Consider the following 21,588-nt stretch of genomic DNA (forward strand, 5'->3'; position numbering starts at 1 on the left):
CAAACTCCCATCTGTGACCTTACTATGCATAGTAAGGGCCTGTTAGAAATCCTAAATCCTGTAAATTGGGAGTCACTGAGTCTGGGACTGCTGAAAGATTTCCTCAAATGCAAAAATCGTAAACAATGCTCACTTTCCTGTGAGCTCTTTTAAACTATCTAATCATGCTTCCTGAGAATATCAAAACTAGGGCTTCTGATATTTTATTTTATTTGAACCATTACAGTCCTTTGTGCTTTTATTATCTCCAACCCTTCAGATGTTCATGCTTTTCTCTGATGCCTTAGAAACCTTCAGCTGCTGTTGTAGGGCACAGGAGGCAGCTGGGCTGCTTTCCTCCTCTAGTTTGTTAGCAAGTGAGATGCTTAAGGAATTCATTCTTTGTGAATTCCAGTATGAATAACCTGATTTGGTTTGGTCCCTGGAGGCACACTCCATTGTCTCTTGAGACAGATGGATGCCAACAATAACAACCTGATCTGCACCTCCTGGCCAGATTGAAACTTAAACCATTCACCCACTTCCACCTTTCTCAAATATTCCAGCTCTTCGCTAAGAAAGCATATCAAAATGCATTTAGAAATCTTGTGAAATGTGTGTTTAAATGCATTAAAAGAAAAAGCAGGACAAAAGAGAATTGTGAGTGCATGAGAAAGCAGATAAGTTCTCAGATATTTGCTGTTGTATGTGAAAAATAAAAGTCTTTTATTTTAAGAAGAAGAAAGTCTCACAGACTGGCTATCCATCACTAGCCAAAGCATTGCTGCTCATATTTAGTGCAGCTAGAGCCACAATAGCTGCATATCCATGTTTTTGTAAACTGGGACTGGAAGGCTGTGGGGTTAGGCTGTTCCGGCATGCTACTGCTTTGGACTGTAGGGAGGATTCACATGTGGCTCTGGAACTATTGCTGGGTACCCTTTTGAGTCTTTGAACTTATCAGGAGTTAATTAGTGGGAGGATGGTGGAGAAGCTTCCCTGGGAATCGGCTTATCCACCTACCGACTTTTTCCTGGTAGTGAGCAGATAGAGGAGAGCAGGATACATCTTCCTAGTTTCAGGTGGGGCAGCAGTGAAGCCCAACAGGTCTTGCCAGCATGTCAACTGCCTCAGGGAAAAGGAGCCACAAAGTACACATAGTCCTTTCCTTTTGGGGCTGTGTCTGCAATATTTGAATGGATAACAGCAGGTGACCTCATTCCTCAGGCAAATTCCAAGGGCTACATTGAAAGCAAGAACTTTGTTGTTCCTTAGGTGCTGTTTGCCCTGTGCAGCAGAAACTCTGTAGCTTGCTTTCCCTTCTCTTGGTTCTTTCTCTTTGTTTATTTTTCACTCTCTCTTGGCATCATTCTTTGTTGACTGTGTGGAGCGGCAATGGCAGATCAATCAGCCCCTTAATTTGTGAACAAACAAACAAAACACCAAAACACTCTGTGCTTTGTGAACACCCTGTGCTGAGCAAATCAGCCCAAAAACTTCCTATCACACTTGTTTGCTCTTCTTGCTTAATGTCAGCCATCTCAGCTTCTGTTTTTTAATAACTCTGGAAGTGCAAGAGTATTCCTCTCTGCTGTTGCTGCCCTTGCCCCTGCCGCCCAAACAAAATGCCACATCAAAGCAATCTTAGTGCTAAACTTCTAAAAATGCATGGGAAATCCTAAGTGAAATGTGTTTCCCTGTTTAATTTCTTTAGACATTCTTCCCTCCAAGTTGTGAGAGACCTTTTTGTTGGGTTCTGCTGGCCAGGGCTCCACCTCTGAAGCAACTTCATTAAACTGTTAGCTGTTCATTTTTAAAGAATCTGTGTGTGTATGGTGGGGAGTTAACCAGAACTGAGCATTTTGTGGGTGACCATGGTGCCGTCTTATATCCTAATAGAATGTGTTTTGCATACGGTTGGTATTTGACTAGTATAACAAAAACAAAACAAAAAGCCCCTGCAGAGCAAGTCAGTTTTCTGGTCAGATTTCTGTCAGATATGTTGAGTGAGTTTATTTGTAAGCAAGATGGGAGGCAGCTAGGCTAACTATGGTTTTCTTAGAAAGGCCCTGCAGTTGGCAACTTTGCTTCCTCATTCTTGGGGGGCTGCTGATAGGTGGCTTAAACCAGGAATGGGGAACCAGATGTTGCTGGACTAGGAAGTCCTATCAGCGCTGACCATTGTCCCCACTGGCCGTGACTTTGACTGGGGTCCAAGAATATGTGGTCAGTTGTCAGGAAATGAGACACGTTCATGATTTGTTGTTAGCATGGTGTTAGGAAGTCAGCCTTGCATTTGAAGGTAAGGAGTAATGTGCCATTTTAGCAGGCAAATTATAGGCAATACTTAACAATTATACTTAAGGTGTTCTCTTTCCTATTCCTTCCTTCCTCCAAATATTATCAGCAAATGAAGCCAGCTTTCATGCAGCGAATCGACAGCCACTTTACAGAATTCGTGAATGGCTTGATTGCAAAGTCCGTGCAGCTTGAGTCTTTGCCCCCTGCCTTCCCAGCTGCGTGCTCAGAGAAAGACGGTGGCTTCAAAAGCAAGTATGTTGGTTCTTGGCTGAATCTAAAGCAGAGTCAATTTGTTGATTTCTCTTTCTTTTTTTTAAAAAAACTACAACTACTCTGCTGAATATTTGTTCTTTTCACAGAGAATCAAGAGCACCTCCAGAACATGGAAAAGTTTTTGTTGCTAGAAAGTCTGTCTTGGAGTGAGTATGTTAATCAGATTGTAAATTCCACTAGTGCCCTTGCTAAAGTTAAAATTGCCTTCATCCAGTGGGTGGCTTATCTTCATATCTTGCTTCTTCCTCCCAGTGGATCCCATTCATTTTTAAACTGTGTAGACTGAAAGCAGGTATTCCTAATCTTTTTAAGTGCTCCAGTCAGTTGGCTATTGCACATCCCAAATTCTAACATGGATATGGCTGTTCTGTTCTGTAGAAACTGATCTACAGACCAGAAGTGTCTATTGCTAAGCAATCCAGCCTCCTCATGGGTGGTCTGGTTCTCCAATAAAGTTTACGCCTATCTAGTAGTAAGGGCTTCACAATGACAAACAGGTGCCCTAATAGAACCAGGCTGGTCTGTCCATCTAGCCCATAATTATCTACTCTGACTGGCAGTGGTTTTCCAATGCTTATTGCAGTGGCCTTTCCCATGGCAATTTACCTGATCCTTTTAAACTGGAGGCTGCACCCAGGACCTTTTGGAGGCCATCTGTCCCTGAGTTCCTCTTCCAAGGTGTAGCAAGAGCTTTAGATGCAAATGCAAATATGTAACATTAAACTTTGGTACTACTGCTTGAGGAGTCTGGGAGGAAGAGCAGGTACTAGTTAGAGCTATCCATCCTTGGAACTCCAGCTCTAAGCAAACCAGTCTCCTAGAATTGTTGATGAAAAGCACTTCAGTTTTGTCTGTTTTCCTTGGGAGCAGAATGCCAGTTTCCCCTCCGTTCTTGAAATCCATCACGTTTCAGGGACACTGTCCTGCAGCACACAGGCTCAAGGTCTAGGCGAGCATTAAGATGTGCCTTGTTCCAACTCTGGTAGATAAGAATGTCATTGGTTGTTTTACTTGGCTCAGTTGAAGGTCCTATCAGGTTGTTGTTTTGTTCCAGAAGACGCCTACCAAGATATTTTGTTGATTTGGGAACAAAATTTCCAATGCAGTCGTACGGTGGATCTCAAATGCCTTGGCTCCCGAACAAATTGGCTCCCAAACAATCGAAACCCGGAATTGAGTATTCCGGTTTTCAGACTTTTTTGGAAGCTGAACTTCTGGCACGGCTTCCAATTGGGTGCAGGACGCTGCTGCAGTCAATCAGAACCTGCACCTTGGTTTTCAACTGGTTCTGGGAGTCGAACGAACTCCCAGAACGCATTATGTTCGAGAACCAAGGTACGACTGTTCTGGCAATTGTTTGGGCTTTCCTGATCCAAAACTGTTGTTTCTGCCGGCCGTTCATTTGGGCTTCTTTGTTTGTTTGTTTGTTTTGTGTATTTTTATTTAGATCTTGTTAATAAAATATGGAAAACACAAACAAATTCTCGCTGCAAAACCAGACTTCGCCATGTTAATCCAGAATGTATTTTGCAGTTTAAATTTTATTTCCTTCACCCCCAATATGTCAGTAAAACTCCAAGTCGCCATTCTTTAAGTCAGGGGCAGCCAATATGGTGCCCTCTAGATCAGGCTTCCTCAACCTCGGCCCTCCAGATGTTTTTTTGGCCTACAACTCCCATGATCCCTAGCTAGCAGGACCAGTGGTCAGGGATGATGGGAATTGTAGTCTCAGAACATCTGGAGGGCCGAGGTTGAGGAAGCCTGCTCTAGATGATGCTGGACTGCATCTCCCATCAGCCCCAGACAGCATAGCCAGTGGTTAGGGATGATGGGAGTTGTAGTGTGGAGGGCACCGTGTTTGCTACGCCTACTTTAGGTGAAGGTTGTGAATCTTTGTATAAAATGCACTGGGTTTAGTGTTAACTTGTGTCATTTTCCCACAGGCATAGTGTTCCACGTAAAATACAAAAACAGTATTGGGGAGTTCAAAAAAAATGCTTTGCAAGCTGTAAACATGCAGCTCCCATTTGGGAAATTGTTAAGTTCTTCTTGACTTCCTGTTTAATTACTTCATTTTCCAAATTCCCTTTTGTTAAATATAGAGAATAATTGTATGAGCAACTGCTGAACCAAAACTCCCTATCCTCTGGGATGTGAGACAAGGGCAACACTGTGGGAGACAGCTTCTTGTGGCCCATGGGGCATAATCCACTAGGAAGTTCTCCTGTGCAAGCCCCACATTAGAGGCTGAGGAAGAACTTCTCTTGTGCAGCTTCCATTCATCTGAGCAGAATTTTCCAGTGCGTTGTACTCCACAAATAAGGGGTGTGTGCCTGTGTGCCACTTATATTTTCTGTCTCTCCTGCAAAGTGTTCCTCAAGACAAGGCTTGTCATGATCCTAGTTACTTTGGTGGATGTAATGTGGAACCATCAACCAACAATATAGGTTTCTCACTTCTTTTATATACTGCCTAGGAGAACCCATGACGTAATGGTACCTTGGCCCATGTAGGTTCAGACTTGGATATGATACAGTCCTGTGTTCTCCAGGGCTCCTTTGGAGGCCGGGTGGGATTATCATTTTAATAATAAATGAATAAAAAGCACTGTAAACCTCTGAGATCCTAAAATTTACATAGCATGGAGTGGAGATTACAAAAGGCTTCAGTCGGAGCAAAATGGCAGAATGTCTGTGTGAAATGAGGTCTAGAGCAGCTCTGTGGAGCTTCTGGCATCCTAATTTGACCTGCAAGGCCACCTTCCCCAAACCAGGTCGACCTGGGGGACAGGTAAAGATGTAGTTCCGTACTGAAAGCAGGTTTGCTGGCACCACCAATCAACTGATTGGCAGTGCGTACGAAGTCATGTGCCTTTGCTTACATGGTTTGATTTCAAACCACGCAGGCACAAGAAACTGGGTTTGCAAGCACAGTTGCCCATTGGTGCCTGCAAAGCCTTGTTCCAGTTTTGATTTCAAACTGTACGGGCAAAGGAAAAGACTTGCACTGATGTCATGGTTATGGCAGATGATTCACACTCCCCACCTGTCAGAATGGCCCATGGGGGTTGGGGGAACCAAAGCATTCAGCCTGCTGGTTCGAAACAATTCTAGAATCTCTTTGTCCTATACAGCGGCACTTCTTCCCACGGTTTATCCATCCCCCCAAAAAGTGGTGATGGTCCTATGTATGTTGACAGATGGATTTTGTAGGAAGTATTCAGAGAGATTGTACACTGAGAGTGCTCCCACATTACATTTGAAGGTGGAAAAACTTTCAGCTCCTAAATTTAACCACTGGAAGCCCTGGACTTGCATCTGGCTTGAGGGGTGTTTGTTGTCAAAGTGAAATGTTTTAATGTATTTCGTATACTTTCTTTCCTCAGTGAGCTATTTGAAGTGGAACACATCCGGACCATATATCACATGTTCATCGCTCTCCTCATCTTGTTCATTCTCAGCACCCTCATAGTAGATTTCATTGATGAAGGAAGGTAGGAAAACATTGAAGGGATCAGCTGGAGTTTGTTTTCTGTGTGTTGGACTTGAGACATTTAATAGATAAGATAAACTTTATTCGCATTAGCCAACGGCCATAGCAACATAGGGACGCGGGTGGCGCTGTGGGTAAAACCTCAGTGCCTAGGACTTGCCGATCGTATGGTCGGCGGTTCAAATCCCCGCGGCGGGGTGAGCTCCCGTCGTTCGGTCCCAGCTCCTGCCCACCTAGCAGTTCAAAAGCACTATTAAGTGCAAGTAGATAAATAGGTACCGCTTTATACCGGGAAGGTAAACAGCGTTTCCGTGTGCTGCGCTGGTGCTGGCTCGCCAGCTGCAGCTTCGTCACGCTGGCCACGTGACCCGGAAGTGTCTTCGGACGGCGCCGGCTCACGGCCTCTAGAGCGAGATGAGCACGCAACCCTAGAGTCGGACACGACTGGCCCGTACGGGCAGGGGTACCTTTACCTTTATAGCAACATAAAACAAGCAATATATACAAATAAAAAGGCAGCAATGGGTAAAAAGGGCAATCAAATGACCAAGATTATCGTTCAGATAGTGGCCCTTAATCTCATTGCACATTTAATATTTGAACCAATGAAAATGTATTACTTTGTTTGGGTACAGGCAGGTGGAAGGAGTGGAGAGAGTCCTGTTGCATAGGAGGGAATCCTTGTGGTGATGGGCTGCTTATTTAGAGTTGCGTTGAATATAAGCCTCAGTGTTTTATTTGAAGAAGCCCATCAGGCATTCAGATGATGATGATAGCTCACCCATCTGCCTGAGTTTCCCCAGCCACTCTGAGTGGATTACAGCACATAGGAAAACACCAAACATTAAAACCTTCCTGACACAGGGTGGCCTTCAGATGTCTTCTAAAAGTTGTATAGTTCTTTATCTCCTTGACAACGGATGGGAGGGTGTTCCCCAGGGAGGGTGCCACTACCGAGAAGGCCCTCTGCCTGGTTCCCTGTGACTTCACTTCCTGCAGTGAGGCAACCACCAGAAGACCCTCGGAGGTGGACCTCAATGTCCAGGCTGAACAATGGGGGTAGAGATGCTCCTTCAGATATTCTGGGCTGAGACCATTTAGGGCTTTAAAGGTCAGCACCAACACTTTGAATTGTTCTCGGAAACGTACTGGGAGCCAGTGAAGCCGCTTTAGGACCGGTGTTACATGGTCCTGGCGGCCGCTCCCATTCACCAGTCTAGCTGCCGCATTCTGGATTAGTTGTAGTTTCCGAGTCATTGGTCAAAATCAAGCAGCACTTAAAATCCAAGTTCTGCATGCAAAGTCTTGGAAGATGTGGAGCCCTCCCAGTACTAACTGAAGGGCTGCAGGCTATGCCACAATAACTACAATTTCCTCACATGCATGTGCTTATCCTAGGGGTCCTGAATCTCTGTAGGGGTTGTATCTGTCTTATCTCTGTGTTTGCTTTCTTGCTTTAGAGTGTTCTGTGCAGTATAAAACCTTAAGTTCAGTATTTGTTTCATAAGATTTATGCAGTACACTGCCTGATTCTAAAAGGAACCTCAAAGCGGTTTACGAAAGATAAAACAAGAAAATCATAAAAAAATCACAACCATACTCTAAAACATACAAAACTTAGAATACTAAAACAGATTAAAATTACCTCAACTTTCATTATAGAATTCCTTAGCTGTTTCTGATTTAACCTGATGGAATATATATTTTAACCCAAGTATATGATTTTAACTTTCTGTGTTGTTTGAATTTCTTTTGAAGGTTGGTGCTGGAGTTTGATCTCCTGGTCTATGCTTTTGGCAAATCTTCTGTCGTTTTTTCCACTTGGCTTTACATGTTCCTGTCCACCCTGACTGTGCCCTATGGGCTCTTCCTTCTGTGGGCCCAGGGCTACCATGGTTCCTCCCACAAGACAATCCGCTCCGCTTTCTTTGGGGGTCTCTTCACCATCTTCCAGATATTTGGGCTTGGAGTGGGACCAGCTTACATAGCTGTCGCCTACAATTTACCACCAGCCTCTGCTTTCATAGTGATACTTGAGCAGGTGAGTTTCATGTGGAGAGCTAGTTTCTTCTGGATGTAGCTCAAGGTCATTTCACAAAGCTTGAATTAGCAAAATGCTGCTTTATGCCAGGATTTGAGTCCTTAGCTAACCTGTAATTTTGTGTACACATTCTACTTTTGCTTCTGCCTGACTTGGGGTAATATTAATGGTGACAAGTTTTCATTTTTTCCAAGAGATTGAGCCTGAGGGTGTTAGAAATGGTCAGATGCAAAAAGAAACGCACCACAATTCTTAAGGTCTAGTAGGTACTTCTGTTTTCAGATACACTGATGGTTTAAACCACTAATAACTTGCTGCAAACACCCTCTTTTTGAGCACGATGAAGGAGAGAGCAATGCCAGTACAACTGGAAGCATTCTTGGAGGATACTGATTCTCTCGACCTCTTGCATTCTGGGTGCAGACCTGGCTTGAGACTGAATCTGCTTTGGTCTCCCTGCTCAGAGAATTGTAGAGTTGGACGGGACCCCTAGGGTCATCTAGTCCAACTCCCTGCAATGCAGGAATCTTAGCTAAAGCATCCATGACAGATGGCAATCCAGTGTCTGCTTTAAAGCCTTCATGGAAAGAGATTGCACAACCTCCTAAGGGAGACCATTCCACTATCAAGTAGCTCTTACTGTCAGAAAGTTTTTCCTGATGTTTAGTCCGAAACTCCTTTCTGGTAACTTGAACTCATTGGTTCAAGTCCTGCCCTCCAGAGCAGGGAAAAAACAAGCTTAGCTCCATCTTCCATGTGAAAGCCCTTGAGATATTTGAAGATGGCTATCATACCTCATCTCTCCTCTTTTCCAGGCTATCATACCTCATCTCTCCTCTTTTCCCAGCTCCTTCAACCGTTCCTCATACAGCTTGGCTTCTAGACCTTAGATCACCTTACTTACCCTCCTCTGCACACATTCCAGATTGTCAATATGCATCCTAAATTGTGGTGCCCAGAAGTGGAAACAGTATTCCTGTTGTGGTCTGACCAAGGCAGAATAGAGTGCTACTATTACTTCCCTTGATCAAGACCTTATACTTTTGTTGATGCAGCCTAGAATAGCATTGTTGATGCAGCCTAGAATTAGCTTTTTTTGCTGTTGACTCATGTTAAGCTTGTAGTCCACCAAGACTCCTAGATCCTTTTCACCTTTACCAAAAGAGGTGCAGGGGAACTGTGACTCTTGGTTATCTTACTCAATCTCTCAGCAGCTTTTTATACTATTGACCATGGTATCCTTCTGGACCATCTCTCACTTAATTGTAAGATGTCAAATACATTTTATGTGTTACTCCACTCCTTTAGGTGCGCCTGCTGATGAAAGGCTACTCTTTCATTAGGGAGAATGCTCCTCGAATACTTTCCTTTACACCACAGAAGACAAGTGAGTGACAGTTTTCTACAATAATTGTACAGCTGTGGGGATGAAGGCACCCTCCCTTCTTCCTGTTCTGAGGGTTGGGTTCTGTGACATGGAGACAATTCAAAGACCTGTTCTTGTTCAGAAGAATGTGTGTATGGGCCTCCCCATGTTTTGCAAGATTAGCAATACCATGCAACTTGTCAGTCTTCTAATGCTTATTGGAATAGGAGTACACATCTTGCAAAGGAAATAAGAGAATCCTGGGTTTAGTGGAACAGGGGAAAGTGCTCTGACAATTCGGGGGTTATTTGGGGTGGGAGGGCATCAAACCTGGGGTGGACTAGAGATGAGGGGCTTGTCACAGACTTGCCTTACTCACTGGGAAAAAATAAAAATAGAATAAGAATGGCATACAAACCATCTCCTTGGACTGAGAAATTGTATAAATTTATTACTGCTAAACTCAAGCATTAATGAACAGTTTGAGACCCATAGAAAATAGGATGGAACCCTGTGGGTTTATGTTTTAGTGTGTGGCATTATCTGGTACTAAATGACTCTCTCCCTTCTGCTTTTTCAGACACCGTCCAAGTTCCTAAAGTTTCCCAGTACCTGTATTTCCTCTTTGCTCCCACCCTTATTTACAGAGATGCCTATCCCCGGTAATGTCAACGTAGTTGCTCCATTGTGACTTGGCAATTCTTATATATATTGTGATTGCGAGGTTGGACAGGATGCATGCTTCATAATGGAGGGCATAACACACGGGTTGGGGACCTCAGGCCCGGGGGGCAAGTCCAGTCCTCTGCAGTGGCGTAGCATGGTGGGGTCACAGTCACGGTTGCCCTGTGCGCAAAATTGTTATGGATGCAAAAGTTTAGCACTTGGGGCAGCCTCAATATAACTGCACATTCTGTCGCTGGGATCCATTGAAAACAGCTTCTCCATGCGAACCAGAGTGACCTCTCCAGACCCTAGAACGACTCTTCTTATGTCTCCTGGGTGATGCAGATAGTATTAGGCAGTTGAATGTGTTTCCCTCCCTCCCACCCAGCCTCTCCGCACGGCCCCAGGCAACCCACGCTACACCACTGGCCTCTGAGCCTCTCTATCTATTGCACTACCCACTTTTGCCTCTGACCCTACCCACTGCTGGGTCTCTAACTTAACTCATGGTCCTGAATTTCAGTGGGTCTTCTCTGAGTAAAGGTTAGTTGAAGACAACCATTTGTTTCTCTGAATTTTCCCAGAGCAGGCCTAGTAGGATCCAAAATGCATTGGTTCAATGCATATCTCTTTTGAGCACACCAGAGCTTTTTGCTTCTGGTTCCAATGAGTCTGACCATTTTGGCTTTAAGATATTCTACACTTCATGGGTTTTGATGGGTTTTTATATATGAGGTTCTAGAGTTCCTTTGTAGAAGTTGCTGTGTTATACAGGGTTGTATTTCTATTTTCCATGGTATTCCACATTCTCCAATCTGTATATCCTATTGCCCTCAACTACTCCTTTCCTTCTTTATGCAAAATACTGAACTGATTTAAAAAATAGTAGTGCAGCTGCACATTTAGTAGAACATGCCATTTGAGCAAAGTCATAACTAGCAAACAGACTTTCTTACTTTAAATATTTGCTGTTCTGGAATAAAAATTGGATTGTGTTTACTGCAGACTACATCAGCTTTGCTGTTATTTTTTATTGCACTTATTAGTTGCTTTTATCATGGAAAGTAATTCAAAGTAATTCAAAATTCTCGCAAATTTGGTTTCAGTTGAAGCCAAGCAAGCTCTTGTCTTGATTTAGGTGTAATGACTGTGATTTCCTTTTCTTTTCAGAAATCCTACAATAAGATGGAGCTATGTAGCTACCAAGTTTGCACAGGTTAGATATTTCTCTTTGGGGATTTCTGTGTTTCTGCAGATAATTATACAGCCTTGAAAGCTGATAAGAGTTACTGGTTCATAAAAATATGTACAAGCCTACCAGACTGCACAAGCCTGTATTACTTATTTTTATTTTGGCATTAAGAAATAGAGACAATGCTTTCTGAAAATTTCTGAATTGCATCCTCTTCCCTTAGATTTGGATCGCTGAATGAATAATTACCCCTAAACTAATGACAAACACACCTACCCATTCTAAGATAAATAAAACAGTTTCGTTTCTCTGAAGACAGGATGTAATAGTTCTAAACAGCAAGCCTTCCTAAACCAACTTTTAACCAATGTCTGTGTCTTCTTATCAACCATGAACGTTTTCCTAAGTTTATAAAATTATGAACAGTGCAGCATCTGTATATTGTATTTTTTATTTTGCTGAGTGGAGCAGATCAGCTAATTTCAAGCAAGGTCGTATTTCTCAAATGGAGACGTAGTCCTTCCCTGGGCTGGGCTAGCCGTGCAGTGTCACATATCCTAAAAGTTCAAAGGACAGTCTTGGATAAAAATATAGTCTGTTAATCAGTCTCTACTCGTGGGACCTGCTCCTTGCAGGACAATGAAACCGCTCCCACGGCAGCTGCTGTCAGTAAAGCAGGTGTTCCACCTGGGCCCCTCCACATATACACATGCCAGCAGCGCACCTACCCAGGCCTCCCAACCGCTGGCATAGTAATTCTGCACATGGTGGAGCCCACGTGGAATGCCGTTTATCTGAAAGAAGCACGGACTATCATAGTGGCACTGAAACGATTGGTCAGCTGTTGCCTACGGCTGCATATACACCGGACATTCAAAGCATCTGGCTCCTCCCACAAAGAATCTTGGGAACTGCAGTTTATTAAGGGTGCTGGGAATTAGAGCTCGGGGTGTGTGTGTTAAAATGCATGTCTAAGGATTCTTTGGGGAATGTCATGTGCGTTAAATGTATGATCTTTACTCAGCTTAGATCTGTGCATATTGGTAACTGGGATCAGCTTTCTCTCTTACGGATTCCTCCTGTGCTACCTTTATAATCAAGGGCTTTTGTTTTTACTCCTGTCTAGGTCCTTGGGTCACTCTTCTATACTTACTATATATTTGTGAGACTCTGTATACCTACATTTCGGAACTATAAGGAGAATTTAAATGTACGAGGGCTGGTCCTTTGCATTTTCAACTCTATTCTTCCAGGTGAGTGCTTCTGTGCCCCTTTTAATTCTGGAATTTTTCTAAGCAACAAATAAATAATCAGATACAGTGGTGATATTGGCAACAACTGGCAGTGTATGGCCTGTTGGATATATGATCTTAGCTTTGTGGTTCCCTGACTTGTAGGGTTCCTGAAAACCTTTTACTGGGACAGCAGCTGAAGCTGAGCGTGAATCTCGCTGTTCTGAGAGAGAACATGGGAAGTTCAGACCACTGGCCCATCTAGCTCAGGGTCGTCCACACTGACCAGGAGTGGATCTCCAGGGTTTCCAGACAGGGAACTTTTCCTGGCTCTGCCTGGAGAGGCTGCAGATTGACCTTTTGCATGCCCTCACTACCACTGAGCTACTGCTCTTCTCTCTGAACACCTTTTGCAGTATGTTCCTTAGTGACATCAGTCCTGGTAGACTGGAGAAGGTGCGATCCTGCTTCATCCAACTCTGCTTTTTAGTCTTGTGTTGGGGATGCAAGCAGTTGTTAGTTTCTGGACTCAGTTCAAAGTGCTGGTTTTGACCTATAAATCCTCATGCGGCTCAGGACCCCAACACCAGAAGGGCTTCCTCTCTGCTGGTGAACCAGCCTGGTCACTGCATAAATATCTTAGGGAGGGGTGGAGGGTGGAACATGGAAACGGACCCTTTTAGAGGTGGCTCCCTGCTTGCAGAATGCGGTCCCCAGGGAAGAGTGCCTGGCTCCATCATTGTCTGTTTTAGATGCCAGTCAAAAAACAGACAATGGTTCCTAATGGGAGGGTAATCAGTTATTTACATGCCCTTTCTTGGGCTCACATTTTTCAGTAGGGTGGGTAGGATTTGTTGCATTTTAATACAGTGGTACCTCTGGTTACGTACTTAATTCATTCTGGAGGTCCGTTCTTAACCTGAAACTGTTCTTAACCTAAAGCAGCACTTTAGCTAATGGGGCCTCTCGCTGCTGCCGCGCCACGGTGGTGTGATTTCTGTTCTCATCCTGAAGCAAAGTTCTTAACCCAAGGTAATATTTCTGGGTTAGCGGAGTCTGTAACCTGAAGCGTCTGTAACTTGAGGTTCCACTGTATATAGATTGTTGCATGGGCACTTTAGGTCATGTTTTGTTACTGCTTTTATATTTGATTTTAATGTTTTTGGTCCTATTTTTCTTATGTAAGTTGCTTTTGAGATACTTTGATATAGTGACAACTATGATAAATAGTAATAATGTCATTATGAATGATATTAACCTAAAATACATATTTTCCTCACTGCTCTCCAGGTGTATTGATGCTGTTCTTGGTCTTTTTTGCATACCTTCACTGCTGGCTGAATGCTTTTGCTGAGATGCTGCGCTTTGCTGACAGAATGTTCTACAAGGTAATTGATGTGCAAGGCTCATGCTATCTCTCTCTCTCACTCAACACAACACACACAGAAGTATTTTCTTTCAGTTTTAGAGCGTACCTTGGTTCGTAGAACGCTCCATTTGATAGAAATGTCGTGTGTGTGTGTGTGTCATTTTGCCATTGATGAGGTTTCTGCTCCCTAGAGAGGCCGATCAGATACCATCCTTGTGGTCTTCTCGACAACCTGTTAATACATTCCTTTACCTTACCGTTCCTTTCGGGATGCGGGTGGCGCTGTGGGTTAAAGCCTCAGCACCTAGGACTTGCCGATCGAAAGGTCGGCAGTTCGAATCCCCGCGGCGGGGTGCGCTCCCGTCGTTCGGTCCCAGCGCCTGCCAACCTAGCAGTTCGAAAGCACTCTCAGGTGCAAGTAGATAAATAGGGACCGCTTACCAGCGGGAAGGTAAACGGCATTCCGTGTGCTGCGCTGGCTCGCCAGATGCAGCTTGTCACGCTGGCCACGTGACCCGGAAGTGTCTGTGGACAGCGCTGGCTCCCGGCCTTTAGAGTGAGATGAGCGCACAACCCTAGAGTCTGGCAAGACTGGCCCGTACGGGCAGGGGTACCTTTACCTCTGGTGAAAAAGGGAGCCTGTGCCTTTTCTTCTGCTGACATTTCTGATTCACAAGCATTTGTTGCTATGTGTTGTGTTGCTGGGCTTTTTGCATAGTATTTTAACCTTGCTGTGACTTTTAAACAAATGTAAATGGTTTTGAGTATGGTGTCATTGAAGAAAAGTATGTCCATAAATTATTTAGCAGAACTCACCTGCAGCCTTCTTTTAGTGTTGGCATATACTGGCGCCTTTAAATGTCCGCAATAAAGCATTGCTATATTTCTTTTGGCACCTGCTAAAAACATTTTGCCTATCCAGACATGTCAAAATTGAAATGTGTCTTAATATGTTTTAGCTTATCTGCTGATTTTATCTGATGTGTTAAACTTTTATTGGCAATTTTAATGCCTTATGTATAAGGCATTATACATTATACATACTCAGAGGTTCTGCTGATTTTATCTGATGTTTTAAATTTTTATCGGCAATTTTAATGCCTTATGTATAATGCTCAGAGCTTCTATTTCTAGTCAAGCAGTATATATAGACATGTTGTTAAATAAATGAATAATTCCAAGGGATCATACATATGTGTGTTCTGATCCTGCTGCTGCTGCTTCCGCTTGGGGCCATTAATGGTTAGTTTGAGCAGTTTAGAGGACAGTGATAGAAAAGGCCTCTGAATTTCAGCTACCTTCTATATTTCTCTTTTCTGAATGTGGTTTGCAGGTTGCCCCCACCTACATTGAATTACTGTTCATGTAGAGAAAATGTCACATTTGATTTAGCTCTGATCATTTTGGATCTGAGCCTTGGAGACCTACTGTAACTACAAATACTGGGACACCAGTGACTTATTCTCAGGGTGGCTGTTTGGGAGGGGGGTGGTTAGGATTTAATGCCTGCAAATGAGCTCTTGGGGAATTTCAGTTATACATTGCAACAGTACACCAGATGTTCACAGAGATTGTATTGCCAATTGCTCTAAAACACTTGAGTAGCAGGAATGCCCTTGGCACTTTGATCCTTCAGTTTTAAACACTGACTCTAAGGTCTCTGCTCTTTTTACTTCCCTTCTCTTGCAGGACTGGTGGAATTCTACATCTTATGCAAAGTATTACCGAACCTGGAATGTGGTGGTGCATGACTGGCTGTATTACTATGCATACAAAGATTTCCTTTGGGTAAGCAACCATCGTTTAACGCACCTCCTTGCTTCAACTCTAATAGAAAGTCATTTTTTTAAGGAATGGCAGAGATCTCTACATTTCCCCCACAAAACGATTTTATTAAAGTTCTAATGTAAAGGTGAATTACACAACATGTAAACTACCTAGTCACTTTACCCATACAGAGATCTGACAGAAGGTGGAAAGAGAGAAGCTTGTACTTATGCAGTCTGGTTTGTATCCAGTATTTAGGAAGTCACTTTTTTTTTTACCAGTCTACCACCAATTTCACCCCTCTATGCCGTATCCCACACTGTTCCAGCTCTCACGTTAAGTGTTTGTGGGGCTGCATTGAGTAGGAGGGATCAGCAAAAATGAGCTGCCCTGCCTTGTGCAAGCAAGAAGTCCTTTTGACAGAGCAAGACAACCCTCCCTGTGCAATAAATGTGAATGGGCAATTTAAGGGTGGTTATCACAAGCTGTTCGCTGTTGTTTTGGAAAATTGGATCTCCTCTGATACATTCACTTATCAGAGAGTCACCTTTCCCCTTGTTTGTCTGTGTCTCTCTCTCACCACCAGTTATTTGGGAAGAAATTCAAAGCAGTCGCTATGCTGTCGGTCTTCACTCTTTCTGCTATTGTGCATGAATACGTCTTGGCCGTCTGCTTTGGTTACTTCTATCCGGTCCTGTTCTGCCTCTTCATGTGTTTTGGAAGTAAGTACCAAATATATCTTTCAGCAGCAGCAGTTTCTGAAAATACTGAGATCTGGCTTTTAGCTGCCATCTGTACTTAACGTTCTAAGGTGCAGGAGATTTGTGTTCCAGCCTGCCCTAGCATTTGCACCCTAAAACCCGGAAGCCTCTCCTGACCCCAGTTAAATATCCATTTTCTGAGACTGATCATGGTCAGAGTAGGAGAGAGGGCTTTCTAGGCTTGGCCGAGGAGTAAGGACTTCTAATGCTCGAAACTGTAATTTGTGACTTTCTCAAAGTCTCATGAGATGATCATTAACATGCATTTTGAGTACATTTTAATTTTCTTCCGTCAGTGGTTTTCAACTTCATTCTCCATGACCGTCGGAAAGGCCCCATTTGGAATGTGTTCATGTGGAGTACGCTCTTCCTTGGCCAGGGTGTGATACTTACCCTCTACAGCCTGGAATGGTATGCTTACAAGCACTGCCCTTTGAAAAATGTGAGTATCCCACTTGTCATTGGAAATAAGAGGAACAGAGCTGAGCTGTTATTCTGGACTATTCATTCAAGGCCTAAGATGTGAACGTAAAATTCGAAAACCAGATTTTTAGAAGGTTGCATTCTGCCCAGAATAGCTACCATAGAGGCTTCTTTCTAACAAGAATAACAAGCAGCAGGGTCAGCAAAAAACACCTTTGAAACTTCCTCCATGTCTTTTGATATGAATAATGTAAAGCTCTGAGCGAGTTTCTGCCCTTCTGGAGAGGTGAAAGCCAAAGGTTCTCAGAGGATGGAAGGGGGCAGTAAAGAAGGGAGGGAGAGGAAGGTAATGGAAAAGAGTGAAAGGCCTTAGTGGAGCACAGTGGTTTCTTCATTCTACTTGCTGTGTTCTCTGATTCAACTGCCACCTTTGGATCTCCTGGGTTCAAACAGAGAGAATTCACTACATCTTTGCCGCATTTAATATGCAGTGCCCACTATCTTTCCTCATTTAATATGCAGTGCCAGATCAGCCCACATGCATATGCATAACCCCCTGGGGCTGGTTCTTGGACTGTTGAGGCCTCATAGTAGCTGGAGCCAAGTAGGATTGTAGTTTCAGGATTGCAGACACCTTAGCAATTCTGCTTGACCTGGAAGACCTGCCATTCAGAGAGTTAAAGCGTCTGGGTGAAGCTGACCCAAAGAAAAGCCAATTTGGGGGTCTTACAGGGAAAGGCAAGCCTTTTCCCACCCCACTTCTAATTGCCTAGATTGGCTGTTGCAAGTTGGGTGGCCGCCCAGGCTTGAGAGACAGCAAAGGAAAACACTTTGGTTTCATCACTGGCATTTGTTCACATGGCTAAGGGATAGCTCTACAGAAGTGAAAGTGCCCAGCATTTCCTGCCTAACATTACTGTTCCTCTTGTGTTTTATAGCCCACTTTCCTTGACTATGTGAAACCGCGTTCCTGGACTTGCCATCTTAAGTTCTGACACCCTTTGGGATATCCCTCCGCGTCAAGGCCAGAAGATGCTTGTCTTTTAAACAATGACAACAAGTTGGGCTAGCATGTTAAAACGACTGCAGACTTTTTAAAGGGAAACTGTCTTTAGTGATGGCAAATGATGGCATTTTGTCACTCAAGGCAGCTAGGACTGCAGGTGGCTTTGCAGATGGTCCTCTTTCCTTCGACAGCTCCAACCTGAGCCATTTCCATGCTGGTCATGAAACCTACTGAAAGGTTGGTGAAGGAATTTCCGGTGAAGTTTTTTGCCAGTACTTTTATGTGTTACTACTTTTCTCTCTTAACTGTCTGAAATTGGCAGTATTGTGATTGGGGTTAGGCTTGCCTGTCTGACCGTAACCGTCCTTCCGAATTGCCTTTTGAAACAGGACACTTGCTCAGTATTTGTATGCATTCTTTTGCTTGTTGCTACAGCACAATATGTGATGGAGCCAGTAGCCCACAAACACTGACTTTGCTTTTTCTTTACTGTCACCAGCCAACCTCATTGCCTCCCCAATCAATCCAAAGTATAGGCTGAGATGCAGGGCTATTTGCATTGGGGTGTGGAAAAGGTAAGGAGCGTGGGAGAGAGACTTGGGGTTTCTTACCTTTCCCAAACCACGGCCAAAGCGAGGAGGGCTTGAGTCTGGAGATGTGTGTTACTGGACACCCTTCTTGTAGGAGGGCCAAGTTCACTTGCCACTTGTATGTGACTTTGTGGATACCTGGTTGGAGAAGCAGTAAGATGTTTTACACCCTTTTCCATGGAAGTACCTTAATGTAAGCATATGAGTTTTGATTCACCCACAACCTTTAATTTGCTACAACAAATAGTTGTTGAAATGTAAATCGGCCTAGGATATATGGAATCTGTTAACTTCTGCTTTGAAGGATAATATTATTCTTATGTGTCATGAAAGGTACGTCATAATTTTTGCTTTGTTTTCAAGCTCTGTTTCCTCCCCTCCTTTTGAATAAATTTTCACTGGCTGAAGTGTACCATTTAGGTGTAGGATCTTCTTTTGGATACTTAGCCTCTTAATAATATGAGCAGTAAAGGTTAGTCTTTTCCTTACCAGGCTCACTTTGCCCTTTGGCTTCTGATCCAGTAAAACAGGCAGCATTAAATTAAGTACCACAATTAAGGTGCGACTTAAATTGCAGACATGTTGCACTGTGAGTAACTTGCATTCTCTCTGCCAAGGACGGCTATTTGCTGCTTTCTTCTTGGCAGCACCGCAATGCACACAGTGGCCCATGGTCCAGAAGCCTTGGTACACACGTGGGACTGTTTTCTATACCAAAAGTGGGTGCTGTCTGCTACTAAGGTCTGCATCATTCCCATTTTAACCAGAACCAGTGTCTTCAGGGGTTCCTGCTCTCTAGCTAAGGACCCAAGCGGACCTGATGCTGTTTATGCAATTAGTTATTTTGAAAACAAATAGCATCTGTCGAGCCCCAATGTGGATTGGAATTGAGGCAGAGGGCTGAGGAGCTTTAACAATAGGCTGCCAGTTTTGGTCAGGGGGATCCCCACAGTGCTATGTGGATTAAACTTTTATAAGCAGCGAAATGGTGGCCTTTGCTACATGTCCAGTTTTAGGTTTCTTGCATTCCTCACTGACGATTACTACAGCGATTTGGAGGGCAAATGCAGTTTGTGTTGAAGAACCTAGAGAGTGTGTTGGCTTGAAATGATCATGCTGCTCCACTGAAAACGCTGGTTTACTTTGTGAGACAGCCTTGGGTGGGTGGTGTGCTTAGAGCTACAGAAGGAGGGACTGTGTCATTGTGAAAAACAATACCCCTATATTGCTGACTGTTCACTGTGTAGTCTATAATCTGGAGCTTTTCTCTCAGCCGCCCTAAATTGCATTTCTGACATGTTCTAAGAGTGCAAAGGAGTGGGGGGGGGGGCTATGTACTAGCGTAGGCACATAGGGGAAATGCAAGAATGCAAGTTTTTTGTGTTCTTGAGCTGCTGTCCTTGGTATTGTCCTAAATTTGGTGCCCTAGTAAATTCTAGGTGCTGGAGGCTTTTCTCATGTCATCTAACTGCAGCAAAAAATAAAAAGAAACTTAATTCTGATTTATACTGCAGAAAACAGTTTACGTGATAAGTGTGCTAATTTTAATCAGTACTTTGATATGACCCAAGTGTATTGCCATTTAGCTAAGCCATGTGTTCCAGGTTTATTTGACTAAGGTGGGTGTGTCATTGATAATTTTTGTGGATTTTGGGGGAAGTGCCACCTGGATTGAATATTATGAACAGTAGTTTCAAGATGCCAAACGTCAAGTACAGTATTTAATCTAGTTCAAAACTTTAAAAATTCACTGAAACAGTATCCACTTTGGGAGAAAGATGAGGAAATATGAGCATCTGAATTTGGATCAACACCCTGTGTAAGCTCTGAAGGAGTCTGATAAGTACCCTTCACAAACACACTGTTTTTAGAGGCTACTCACTTGCAGGTTCTAGATAGAGGTGTGAGAGAGATTTCTGTTCCTAGAACATTACAAACTATATGTGCAGATTGTAGTATTGCTAAATCAGTGTTAACATGGTCGACTCATCCATTCCAAAAAGCTTTTTGCTTTTGTTTTTAAATTGTCTATGATGGCACTGTAATTGTCATTATAAGATGGCCGGGATCCACCCAAAGAATTTTCATTGCATTGTGTCCTTTTCTGCTGCTTGTTTAAAGAGAACCCCCCTCCCCACAAACCTCCATCTTCAGAATATAATTTGAGAATTTTATCAAATAAATCCTGTTGTCTTTGGGAAATACGTGTACTTTTTTCTAAGGGGGACGTGTGGGAAGATCAGTATACTAATTGTAATCAACCTCATGCTTTGGGACTGAATCTGTGAATGTAAACTGAATGGGCACAACATGGTTGCAGATCTCTTGCGAATGATCTACACAACTGATTGTAACCTTTGTACCTCTGCGACAAGACATCCTGTTAACCTGGGAGGTGCTGGATTGCAAGGCTGTAGTTTTCCTCTTTCTCAGAGTGAGCAATGGAAAATTTTTCTTGCACAGATGGTAGTGAGAAGAGGACAAGCTGTACTTGACACCGGAATGGTCTTCCCAAGCCTCACTTGCATCTTTTGTAATAGGGAGAACATTGTGGGTCAGGGAAGGTTGTTGATGGTGGGATATAGAATTGTTAGCCGATTCCAAAATGTATCGAACTGTCTGTTGTGACCTATTCTGTTACTTGCAAGGGATTATGTGATCTATACTGTACTACAGAAATTGAAATATATTTTGCTATCCATGACACTTGTCTGCCTGCATTCATTCCAGCCTTGATGTACTGCGCTTAGACAATGAACTGGTTGAAAGTGTGGTACAGTGGTACCTCGGGTTACATACGCTTCAGGTTACAGACGCTTCAGGTTACAGACTCCACTGACCCAGAAATAGTACCTTGGGTTAATAACTTTTGCTTCAGGATGAGAACAGAAATTGCGTGGCGACGGCGTGGCAGCAGTGGGAGGCCCCATTAGCTAAAGTGGTGTCAGGTTAAGAACAGTTTCAGCTTAAGAATGGACCTCCAGAATGAATTAAGTACATAACCAGAGGTACCACTGTATTCTCCATTCTATGTTTTTGTTTTATGGTGTATTTTGTATTCTCATTTTGTATTTTTCTGCTGTGAACCGCCCTGGGATTTTGGGATGAAGGGTCAGCTACAAATCTAAAT

General features: G+C 43.4%; 1 protein-coding gene and 1 long non-coding RNA gene across 2 annotated transcripts in view; one reads left to right on the forward strand and one right to left on the reverse strand.

The window, feature by feature from the left end:
* The window catches only part of LOC310680089 (sterol O-acyltransferase 1-like), a 33,549-nt gene extending 12,387 nt beyond the window's left edge, over positions 1 to 21,162 (forward strand). The window contains exons 4-16 of the mRNA XM_083446350.1: positions 2,387 to 2,532; positions 2,640 to 2,699; positions 5,939 to 6,046; positions 7,804 to 8,086; positions 9,395 to 9,473; positions 10,033 to 10,114; positions 11,289 to 11,334; positions 12,437 to 12,563; positions 13,833 to 13,930; positions 15,601 to 15,699; positions 16,265 to 16,400; positions 16,736 to 16,881; positions 17,801 to 21,162. Of these exons, the coding sequence (XP_083302476.1) occupies positions 2,387 to 2,532; positions 2,640 to 2,699; positions 5,939 to 6,046; positions 7,804 to 8,086; positions 9,395 to 9,473; positions 10,033 to 10,114; positions 11,289 to 11,334; positions 12,437 to 12,563; positions 13,833 to 13,930; positions 15,601 to 15,699; positions 16,265 to 16,400; positions 16,736 to 16,881; positions 17,801 to 17,857 (1,467 nt within the window). The 3' untranslated portion in view covers positions 17,858 to 21,162. The remainder of the gene's footprint in view (positions 1 to 2,386; positions 2,533 to 2,639; positions 2,700 to 5,938; positions 6,047 to 7,803; positions 8,087 to 9,394; positions 9,474 to 10,032; positions 10,115 to 11,288; positions 11,335 to 12,436; positions 12,564 to 13,832; positions 13,931 to 15,600; positions 15,700 to 16,264; positions 16,401 to 16,735; positions 16,882 to 17,800) is intronic.
* Positions 17,077 to 18,596, reverse strand: LOC310680120. The gene is made up of 2 exons (XR_014512642.1): positions 18,466 to 18,596; positions 17,077 to 17,274 (listed from the first exon to the last, which is right to left on the reverse strand). It is a non-coding gene; the product is annotated as an uncharacterized lncRNA (long non-coding RNA).
* Positions 21,163 to 21,588: the final 426 nt, after the last annotated feature.

Source organism: Podarcis tiliguerta (assembly GCF_965153285.1).
Source record: "Podarcis tiliguerta genome assembly, chromosome: 6".
Lineage (NCBI taxonomy): Eukaryota > Metazoa > Chordata > Lepidosauria > Squamata > Lacertidae > Podarcis > Podarcis tiliguerta.